Source organism: Lichenostomus cassidix, unplaced genomic scaffold (assembly GCF_008360975.1).
Source record: "Lichenostomus cassidix isolate B80296 unplaced genomic scaffold, HeHo_3.0 HiC_scaffold_903, whole genome shotgun sequence".
Lineage (NCBI taxonomy): Eukaryota > Metazoa > Chordata > Aves > Passeriformes > Meliphagidae > Lichenostomus > Lichenostomus cassidix.
In genome coordinates this window covers 5902-17942 of record NW_028147785.1, presented here as the reverse complement: position 1 = coordinate 17942, position 12041 = coordinate 5902, and the positions used below count along the sequence as shown (strand labels likewise).

At 54.6% G+C, this 12041-nt stretch overlaps 1 protein-coding gene across 1 annotated transcript; it reads right to left on the bottom strand.

Annotated features, from left to right (window-relative positions):
- Window positions 1–1160: 1160 nt before the first annotated feature.
- Window positions 1161–11705, bottom strand: LOC146420870 (uncharacterized; the record flags this gene model as incomplete). Its single annotated transcript, XM_085047939.1, has 6 exons — window positions 1161–1378; window positions 2600–2824; window positions 5277–5470; window positions 7248–7361; window positions 8212–8358; window positions 11576–11705. Coding segments are annotated over 6 exons (889 nt in total), but the record flags the coding sequence as incomplete, so codon positions are not given.
- Between the last annotated feature and the right edge of the window lie 336 nt (window positions 11706–12041).

Here is a 12041-nt window from a genome sequence, read left to right as displayed (position 1 = left end):
GGGTAAAATAGGGATAAAAATGGGTTAAAATAGGGATAAAATTGGGTAAAAATAGCAATAAAATGGGAAAAAATAGGGATAAAAATGGGTTTAAAAGAGATAAAAATAGGGATAAAATGGGTTAAAAATTGGGATAAAATTGGGTAAAATTGGGATTAAATGGGTTAAAAATAGGGATAAAATGGGTTAAAAAATAGGATAAAATGGGTTAAAAATAGGGATAAAAATGGGAAAAAATGGGATAAAAAGGGGGTGAAAATAGGGATTAAATGGGAAAAAATAGGGATAAAAATGGGTAAAAATAGGGATAAAAATGGGGTAAAATTGGGAAAAAATAGGGATAAAATGGGTTAAAAATAGGGATAAAGTAGGGATAAAATGGGGTAAAAATAGGGATAAAAATGGGTAAAATATTTATTTTTATGAAATAAAAATGGGATGAAATGGGATAAAATTGGGATAAAATGGGTAAAAATTGGGATAAAAATGGGTTAAAATAGGGATAAAATTGGGATAAAAATTGGGATAAAATTGGGTAAAATTTGGATTAAATGGGTTAAAAATAGGGCTAAAAATAGGTAAAAATAGGGATAAAATGGGTTAAAATTTGGGACAAAATGGGTTAAAAATTGGGATAAAATGGATTAAAAACAGGGATAAAAATGGGTAAAAATAAGGATAAAATGGGTTAAAAATAGCGATAAGAATGGGTTAAAATAGGGATAAAAATGGGGTAAAATATGGATAAAATGGGAAAAAATAGGGATAAGAACAGGTTAAAAACAAGGACAAAATGGGTTAAAAACATGGATTTAAAGGGTTAAAAATAGGGATAAAATGGATTAAAAATAGGGATAAAAATGGGTTAAAAACAGGGATTAAAAGTGGTTAAAATAGGGAAAAATGGGAACAAAGTAGGTACAAAAATAGGGATAAAATAGGTAAAAATAGGGCTAAGTGACACTGTGCCATCAGGGGGTGACACAGGTGACACCAGAAGGACATGGCAGCCTCAGCAGGTGACACAGGTGACATCATGGTGCCATCAGGAGGTGGCCCAGGTGACCCAAGTGACCCAGGTGCCATCAGGTGGTGACACAGGTGACACAGGGGCCCCAACTGACACAGGTGCCATCAGGTGACACAGGAGGTGACACCAGCTGACACAGGTGACACAGGAGGTGGCACAGGTGACAGCAGGTGCCATCAGGAGGTGGCCCAGGTGACACCAGGTGACGCAGGAGGTGACCCAGGTGACCCAGGTGCCATCAGGAGGTGGCACAGGTGACCCAGGTGCCATCAGGAGGTGGCAGCGCTGGTGACACGCCAAACCTTCCTCTCCACCCTGTTACAGAGACTGTCAGGCATCCCGGAGTCCCTGTGGGGACAGGGTGACAATGACAGTGTGACAGGGTGACAGGGTGACAGGGTGACAATGTGACAAGGACAGTGACAGTGTGACAGTGACAGTGTGACAGTATGACAGTGTGACAGTGTGACAGTGTGACAGTATGACAGGGACAGGGACAGTGACAGTGTGACTGTGTGACAGTGTGACAAGGACAGTGACAGTGACACAGTGACAGGGTGACAGGGTGACAGTGTGACAGGGTGACAGTGTGACAGGGTGACAGTGACTGTGTGACAGTGTGACAGTGACTGTGTGACAGTGTGACAGTGACTGTGTGACAGTGTGACAAGGACAGTGACAGAGACAGTGACACAGTGACAGGGTGACAGTGTGACAGTGTGACAGGGACAGTGTGACAGTGTGACAGAGTGACAGTGACAATGACAGTGTGACAGTGACAAAGTGACAGTGTGAGAGTGTGATAGGGACAGGGATAGTGTCACAGTGACAGTGACAATGTGACAGTGACAGTGTGACACAGTGACTGTGACAGTGTGACACTGACAATGTGACAGTGTGACTGTGAGAGAGTGACAGTGACAATGACAATGTGAAAGGGACAGTGTGACAGAGTGACACAGACAATGTGACAAAGTGACAATGTGACAGTGTGACAGTGTGACAGTGTGACAAAGTGAGAATGTGACAGTGTGACAGTGACAGGGACAGTGTGACAGTGTGACAGTGTGACAGAGTGACAGGGACAGTGTGACAGTGAGAGTGTGACAATGTGCCAATGTGACAGTGACAGTGTGACAGTATGACAGGGACAGCAGGGGACAGTGACACTGAGCGGCCTGGTGGCACCATGGGGACAGTAGGGGACAGGAGGTGACACAGGAGGTGACAGAGGAGGTGACACAGAAGACAGAAGTGACAGAGGAGGTGACAGACAACACGGCAGGTGCCAGGAGGTGACCCAGGTGACAGAAGCGACAGAGGTGACACAGAAGGTGACCCAGGAGATGACACAGGAGGTGACCCAGGTGACACAGGGGGTGGCACAGCACACAGAGGTGACAGAGGTGACACAGGAGGTGACAGAGGTGGTGACAGAGCACACAGGAGGTGACACAGCAGGTGACACAGGAGCTGACAGGAGGTGACACAGGTGACATGAAAGGTGACACAGCGCACAGAGGTGACACAGGAGGTGACACACAGGTGACACAGTGACTGTCCCCTCACCGCAGGCGCTGCACTTTCTCCCTGCCCAGCCGCGCCAGCCTCTCCGCCCTGTCCCTCGCCGCCTGTCGCTGTCGCTGTCCCTCCAGCACTGTCGCCTCTCTGTCGCGCTGTCGCTGCTGCCACTTGTCATCGATCTGTCGCCGCAGCTCCGCCGCGTGGTGGCGCTGTGTCACCTCCCGCTGCTGCTGCGACAGCCGCTCCCGGGCCAGCGCCGCCTGGTGCTCACTGAGGGGACATGGGGACACCATGGGGACAGTGTGACAGTGTGACAGTGACACAGGGATGGCGCTGTGTCACCTCCCGCTGCTGCTGCGACATCCGCTCCCGGGCCAGCGCCGCCTGGTGCTCACTGCGGGGACATGGGGACAGTGTGACAGTGACACGGGGATGGCACTGTGTCACCTCCCGCTGCTGCTGCGACAGCCGCTCCCGGGCCAGAGCAGCCTGGTGCTCACTGCGGGGACATGGGGACAGCGTGGGGACAGTGTGACACCATGGGGACAGTGTGACAGTGACACGGGGATGGCGCTGTGTCACCTCCCGCTGCTGCTGTGACAACCGCTCCCGGGCCAGCGCAGCCTGGTGGTCACTGCGGGGACAGTGTGACACCATGGGGACAGTGTGGGGACAGTGTGACAGTGGGACACTGCAGGGACACCATGGGGACAGTGTGACAGTGACACGGGGATGGCACTGTGTCACCTCCCGCTGCTGCTGCGACATCCGCTCACGGGCCAGTGCAGCCTGGTGCTCACTGCGGGGACACCATGGGGACAGTGTGACACCATGGGGACAGTGTGACAGTGTGACAGTGTGACAGTGACACGGGGATGGCGCTGTGTCACCTCCCGCTGCTGCTGCGACAGCCGCTCCCGGGCCAGTGCAGCCTGGTGCTCACTGCGGGGACAGTGTGACAGTGTGACACCATGGGGACAGTGTGACAGTGACATGGGGATGGCGCTGTGTCACCTCCCGCTGCTGCTGCGACATCCGCTCACGGGCCAGTGCTGCCTGGTGCTCACTGCGGGGACATGGGGACAGTGTGACAGTGTGACAGTGTGACAGACAGTGTGACAGTGACACAGGGATGGCGCTGTGTCACCTCCCGCTGCTGCTGCGACATCCGCTCCCGGGCTAGTGCCACCTGGTGCTCACTGCGGGGACAGTGGGACACCATGGGGACATGGGGACAGTGTGACAGTGACACGGGGATGGCGCTGTGTCATCTCCCTCTGCTGCTGTGACAGCTGCTCACGCGCCAGCGCCGCCTGGTGGTCTCTGTGAGGACATGAGGACAGTGTGACACCATGGGGACAGTGTGACACTGCGGGACAGTGTGACAGTGTGACAGTGACACGGGGATGACGCTGTGTCACCTCCCTCTGCTGCTGCAACAGTGTGACACTGGGCCAGCGCCGCCTGGTGCTCACTGCGGGGACAGTGTGACACCATGGGGACATGGGGACAGTGTGACAGTGTGACACCATGGGGACAGTGTGACACCATGGGGACAGTGTGGGGACAGTGCAACAGTGGGACACTGCAGGGACACCATGGGGACAGTGTGACAGTGACACGGGGATGTCGCTGTGTCACCTCCCGCTGCTGCTGGGACAGCTGCTCACGGGCCAGAGCTGCCTGGTGGTCACTGCGGGGACAGTGTGACACCATGGGGACAGTGTGACAGTGTGACAGTGTGACAGTGCCACAGGGATGGCGCTGTGTGACAGCATGGTGTTCCCAGGCCAGCTGCTCCTGCGCCAGTGCCACCTGGTGGTCTCTAAGGGGACATGGGGACAGTGTGACACTGTGGGGACACCATGGGGACACCATAGGGACACGACGGGGACATTTTGGGTGGCATGGGGACACCGCAACACTGTCACAACACCTGGGGTGGCACTGGTGAGGAACTCCTGTCTCTCCTGCTCCAGCTGTGCTTGCCAGCTGTTGTCACCTGATTGTCACCGGATTGTCACCTCAGTGTCACCTGATTGTCACCCCATTGTCACCCCATTGTCACCCTCACCTGAGCGCGGTCAGGAACACCTGTCTCCCTCCCTCTCCAGCTGTTTGGCCAGCTGTTGTCACCGCAGTGTCACCTCAGTGCCACTCTCACCTGAGCGTGGTCAGGAACTCCTGCCTGTCCCTCTCCAGCTGTTGTCACCCCATTGTCACCCCATTGTCACCCTCACCTGAGCACCGTCAGGAACTCCTGTCTCTCCTGCTCCAGCTGTGCTGCCAGCTGTTGTCGCCGCAGTGTCACCTGATTGTCACCTCAGTGTCACCTCAGTGTCACCTCAGTGTCACCCCATTGTCACCCTCTCCTGAGTGCAGTCAGGAACTCCTGCCTGTCCCTCTCCAGCTGTTGGGCCAGCTGTTGTCACCTGATTGTCACCCCATTGTCACCCCATTGTCACCCCATTGTCACCCGATTGTCACCTCACCTGAGCGCGGTCAGGAACTCCTGCCTGTCCCTCTCCAGCTGTTGTCACTGCAGTGTCACCCCATTGTCACCTCAGTGTCACCCCATTGTCACCCTCACCTGAGCGCAGTCAGGAACTCCTGTCTCTCCTGTTCCAGCTGTGCTGCCCGCTGTTGTCCCCTGATTGTCACCTCAGTGTCACCCCATTGTCACCTGATTGTCACCTCAGTGTCACCCCACTGTCACCCTCACCTGAGCGCGGTCAGGAACTCCTGCCTGTCCCTCTCCAGCTGTTCAGCCAGCTGTTGTCGCCGCAGTGTCACCTGCAGGCTCCGCCCCTCCCGCAGCTCCCGCTGCAGCTCCGCCCTGCGCTGCGCCTGCTGCACCTCGCGGTGGCGCCACTGCCGCTGGGCCTGCTCCACACTGCGCTGGGTGCGCAGGGACTCCTGAGGGGACAGTGACAGTGACAGGGACAGTGCCACTGCCGCTCAGCTGCCTCCAGGCTGCGCTGGGTCCTGATGGCTTCCTGAGGGGACATTGGGGACATTGGGGACACTGACAGGGACAGAGACAGTGCCACTGCCGCTGGGCCTGCTCCACACTGCGCTGCGTCTGGATGGCTTCCTGAGGGGACATTGGGTACAGTGACATTGGGGACATTGGGGACATTGGGGACATTGGGGACATTGGGGACATTGGGGACATTGGGGACATTGGGGACATTGGGGACAGGGACAGTGCCACTGCCGCTGGGCCTGCTCCACACTGCGCTGCGTCCTGAGGGACTCCTGAGGGGACATTGGGGACAGTGACATTGGGGACAGTGACAGGGACAGTGCCACTGCCGCTGGGCTGCTTCCACACTGCGCTGGGTCCTGATGGCTTCCTGAGGGGACAGTGACATTGTTTGGGGACATTGGGGACAGTGCCACTGCCGCTGGGCTGCTTCCACACTGCGCTGGGTCCTGAGGGACTCCTGAGGGGACAGTGACATTGTTTGGGGACATTGGGGACATTGGGGACAGTGCCACTGCCGCTGGGCTGCCTCCACGCTGCGCTGCGTCCTGAGGGACTCCTGAGGGGACAATGGGGACATTGGGGACACTGACAGGGACAGGGACAGTGCCACTGCCGCTGGGCCTGCTCCACACTGCGCTGCATCCTGAGGGACTCCCGAGGGGACAGTGACATTGGGGACATTGGGGACACTGACAGGGACAGTGCCACTGCCGCTGGGCTGCCTCCAGGCTGCGCTGCGTCCTGAGGGACTCCTGAGGGGACAATGACAGTGACAGGGACAGTGACAGGGACAGTGCCACTGCCGCTGGGCTGCCTCCACACTGCGCTGGGTCCGGATGGCTTCCTGAGGGGACATTGGGGACACTGGGGACAGGGACATGGACATTGGGGACATTGTTTGGGGACAGTGCCACTGCCGCTGGGCCTCCTCCAGGCTGCGCTGAGTGCGCAGGGACTCCTGAGGGGACAGTGACAGGGACATTGGGGACAGTGACAGGGACAGGAACAGTGCCACTGCCGCTGGGCCTCCTCCACACTGCGCTGGGTCCTGAGGGACTCCTGAGGGGACAGTGACAGGGACACTGGGGACACTGGGGACAGTGACAGGGACAGGGACATCCCCTGGGCATGACAGTCACATTGTCACATCGTCACATTGTCACATTGTCACATTGTCCCAGTGTCACATTGTCACTGTCACTGTCACTGTCACTGTCACCCACCCTTTTCTCCAGCTGTCCCCTGTGCAGCTCCAGCTCGGCTCTCACTCTGATCAGCTCCTTCTGTCACTGTGTCACTGTGTCACTGTCACTGTATCACTGTCACTGTCACTGTCACTGTATCGCTGTCACTGTCCCACTGTCACATTGTCACATTGTCACACTGTCACTGTCCCAGTGTCACTGTCACCCACCCTTTTCTCCTGCTGTCCCCTGTGCAGCTCCAGCTCGGCTCTCACTCTGATCAGCTCCTACTGTCACTGTGTGACTGTGTGACTGTCACTGTGTCACTGTCATTGTCACTGTGTCACTGTATCACTGTCCCGGTGTCACATTGTCACATTGTCACACTGTCACTGTCACTGTCACTGTCACCCACCCTCTGCTCCAGCTGTCCCCTGTGCAGCTCCAGCTCAGCTCTCACTCTGATCAGCTCCTTCTGTCACTGTCACTGTCCCTGTCACACTGTCACACTGTCACCCACCCTTTTCTCCAGCTGTCCCCTGTGCAGCTCCAGCTCAGCTCTCACTCTGATCAGCTCCTTCTCTCTCTGCCGACGGAGCTCCTCTTGTTCTGCTTCCCGCGCCATGTCACGGGCCTGAGGGGACAGTGGGGACATCATTGGGGACATCATTGGGGACAGAGCTCCTCCTGCTCTGCTTCCCGCGTGACGTCACGGGCCTGAGGGGACAGAGGGGACACTGGGGACATCACTGGGGACATCACTGGGGACATCACTGGGGACATTGGGGACATCAGGGGGCGACAGGGACAGAGATCTTCCTTCTCTTCTTCCCGGGCAATGTCATGGGCCGGAGGGGACAGTGGGGACAGTGCCACCATCAGGGAGTGACAGGGACACAGTGGGAAACAGAGTGCTGGGGAGGTGACAAAGCCCCTCGGGGAGGTGACAGAGGTGACAAAGTCCCTGTCCCTGTCCCACCTCCCTGCTCAGCTGCTCCCGCAGAGCTCTGGGGAGGTGACAAACAGGTGACAAAGGTGACACAGAGGTGACAGAGGTGACAAAGGCGACAAAAGTGACACAGAGGTGACAAGTCACCTCCTTGCTGAGCTGCTCCCGCAGTGCTCTGGGGAGGTGACAAAGGTGACAAAGGTGACACAGAGGTGGCACAAAGGTGACAAACCTCCCTGCTCAGCTGCTCCCCCAGCGCTCTCAGGAGGTGACAAAGCCCCCAGGGGAGGTGACAAAAGTGACAAACAGGTGACAAAGGTGACAAACAGGTGACACACAGGTGACACAAAGGTGACACACCTCCCTGCTGAGCTGCTCCCACAGCGCTCTGGGGACGTGACAAAGGTGACACACAGGTGACAAAGGTGACAAAGGTGACACACCTCCCTGCTCAGCTGCTCCCGCAGCGCTCTCAGGAGGTCACACAGGTGACAAAGGTGACAAAGGTGACACACAGGTGACACAGGTGACACACCTCCCTGCTCAGCTGCTCCCCCAGCACTCTCAGCTCCTCCCTCCTCTCTCTCTCTCTCTCTCTCTGCCGCAGTTTTTGGTTTTCCTTCTCCACAGAGAGCATGTCGGTGACAAACTGCCGCTGGAGCTGCTGCCGCCGCTGCCACCGCTGGGGACATCAGGAATTGTCACCCCGGGGCCTGGGGACACCCAGAGACCTCGTGGGGACATCAAACTGCCATCACCCCACCGCCTGGGGACACCAAACTGCCATCATCCCCCATTGCTGCATGTCGGTGACAAACTGCCTCTGGAGCTGCTGCCACCGCTGGGGACATCAGGGACATTGAGAATCGTCACCCCAAAACCACAGGGGACACCAAAATCCCAAATCCCAGAGCTTGGGGACACCAAACTGCCATCATCCCCCATTGCTGCATGTCGGTGACAAACTGCCGCTGCAGCTGCTGCCGCCGCTGGGGACATTGGGGACACCATGGGGACAACAGGAATTGTCACCCCGGGGCCTGGGGACACTGAGAATTGTCACCCCAAAACCCCTGGGGACACCAAACTGCCATCATCCCAAACCCCCATTGCTGCATGTCAGTGACAAACTGCCGCTGGAGCTGCTGCTGCCACCACTGGGGACATTGGGGGACATCAAGAATTGTCATCCCACAGCCTGGGGACACCAAAATCCCAAATCCCAGAGCTTGGGGACATCAAGAGACACCGAAATGCCATCATCCCAGAGTTTGGGGACATCCAGGGACATCAAAATGCCATCATCCCAGAGTTTGGGGACATCCAGGGACATCAAAATGCCATCATCCCAGAGCCTGGGGACACCTGGGGACACCAATCCTGTCATCTCAGAGCCTGGGGACACCAAAATCCCAAATCCCAGAGCTTGGGGACATCAGGGGACACCAAAATGCCATCATCCCACAGCTTGGAGACACCGTAGGGACACTGAGAAACGTCACCCCAGAGCCTGGGGACACCGCTGGGGACACCGGGGACATCGGGGACATCAAGAATTGTCACCCCAAAACCCCTGGGGACACCAAAATGCCAAAATCCCAACCCCCCATTGCTGCATTTTGGATAAAATCTGCTACTGGAGCTGCTGCTGCCACTGCTGGGGACATCGGGGACATTGGGGACATTGGGGACATCGGGAATTGTCACCCCAGAGCCTGGGGACACCCAGGGACATCGTGGGGACACCAAACTGCCATCATCCCAAATCCCCATTGCTGCATTTCGGTGACAAACTGCTGCTGCAGCTGCTGCTGCCACCGCTGGGGACATCAGGAATTGTCACCCCAAAACCCCTGGGGACACCAAAATCCCAAATCCCAAACCCCCATTGCTGCAGTTTGGTGACAAACTGCCGCTGGAGCTGCTGCTGCTGCTGCCACCGCTGGGGACACCGGGGACATCAAAATGCCATCATCCCAGAGCTTGGGGACACTGATCCTGTCACCCCATAAACCGAGGGGACACAAATCCCGTCATCCCAAAGACTGGGGACATCAAGGGACACTGAAATGCCATCATCCCAGAGCCCTGGGGACACTGTAGGGACACTGAGAAATGTCACCCCAAAGCATGGGGACACTGTGGGGACAGCAGGGGACACCGAGAATTGTCACCCCAGAGCTTGGGGACATCAGGGACACCAAATCCCATAATCCCTGAGATCTCCCTGTTTGGGATTCCCATTCCAAAAGGAAAAGGGAAAAAGGGAAAAAAAGGGGAAAAAGGTCTCCAGGATCTCCATTGCCTGTGATCCCAAAATCCCCAAATCCCCAAATCTCAAACCCCAAATCCCAAATCTCAAATTCTCCCAATTCCCCAAATTCCCAAATCCCAAATTCCCAAACCCCCAAATCCCCAAATCCCCAATTCCCAAAATCCCCAAACCCCAAACTCCCAAATCCCAAACTCCCCAAATCCCAAATCCCAAAATCCCAAATCCCCAAACTGCCAAATCCCAAAATCCCAAAATCCCCAATTGCCCAAACTCCCAAATCCCAATCCCAAATCCCAAATCCCAAATCCCAAATAAATCCCAAGTAATCCCACACCTCTCTCTCCTCTCTCCGGCACCTCTCCATGCTCTCCAAATCCCAAATTAATCCCAAATCAATCCCAAATCAATCCCAAACCCCAAATAAATCCCAAATCAATCCCAAAAAAATCCCAAATCCCAAATAAATCCCCAAAACCCCAAACAAACCCCAAACCCCAAAAAAATCCCAAATCCCCCACACCTCTCTCTCCTCTCTCCAGAACCTCTCCAGGCTTTCCAAATCCCCAAATCCCAATCCCCAATTCCCAAATCAATCCCAAATCAATCCCAAATCCCAAAAAATCCCAAAAAATCCCAAATCAATCCCAAATCCCAAATCCCAAACCTCTCTCTCCTCTCTGTGGCACCTCTCCAGGCTCTCCAAATCCCAAACAAATCCCAAACAAATCCCAAACAAATCCCAAACAAATCCCAAATCAATCCCAAATCCCAAATCCCAAATCCCAAATCCCAAAAAAATCCCAAATCCGAAACCCTAACTAAACCCCAAATAAATCACAAATCCCAAACAAATCCCAAACAAATCTCAAACAAACCCCAAACAAATCTCAAACAAATCCCAAATCAATCCCAAACCCCCAAAAACCCCAAAAAACCCCAAAAAACCCCAAAAAAACCCCAAAAAGCCCCAAAAAACCCCAAATCTCCCACACCTCTCTCTCCTCCCTGCAGAATCTCTCCAGGCTCTCCAAATCCCAAATCCCAAACAAATCCCAAATCAATCTCCAAACCCCAAATCCCAAAAAACCCCAAAAAACCCCAAAAAACCCCAAAAACCCCAAAAAACCCCAAACAATCCCACACCTCTCTCTCCTCTCTCCGGCACCTCTCCAGGCTCTCCAAATCCCAAATCCCCAAATCCCAAATCCCAAACCAATCCCAAATCAATCTCCAAACCCCAAAAAACCGCAAAAAAACCCAAAAAACCCCAAAAACCCCAAAAAAACCCTAAACAAACCCCAAACAAACCCCCAAAAACCCCAAAAAACCCCAAACCCCACACCTCTCTCTCCTCTCTGCGGAACCTCTCCAGGCTCTCCAAATCCCAAATCCCAAATCAATCCCAAACCCCAAATCCCAAACCCCAAAACCCAAAAACCCCAAACCCCCTCAAAAACCCCAAAACCCAAACTGTCTCTCTCCGGAACCTCCGGCTCTCCAAACCCAAATCCCCAAATCCCAAATCAATCCCAAATCCCAAATCCCAAACAAATCCCAAACCCCAAAAACCCCCAAAACCCCAAAAAACCCAAAAAACCCCAAAAACCCCCAAAAAACCCCAAACCTCTCTCTCCTCCCTGCGGAATCTCTCGTCTCTCAGCCGCAGTTTCTCTCCCTCCCGCAGTTCCTGCTGAGCTCGGAGCTGCTGCTGCTCCCTGAGCTGCTGCACCTGCTGCAGCTGCTGCTGCTGCGCGCTGGGAAAATGGGGGAAAAAACGGGAATTTTGGGGAAAAATGGAATTTTGGGAATTTTGGGAAATTAGGGAATTATTGGGATTATGGGGAAATGGGGAAATCTGGGGAAATGGGGAAAGAAAGGGAGAAGAAGAAAAAAAGGGATTTGCTGCAGCTGCTGCTGCTGGGCGCTGGGAAAAAATGGGGCAAAAAAATGGGATTTTGGGAAAATTGGGATTTTGGGAATTTTGGGAAATTCGGGAAGTATTGGGATTATGGGGATTATGGGAAATTTGGGAATTATGGGGATTATGGGGAAATGGGGATTATGGGGAAAGGGAGAAGAAGGGATTTGCT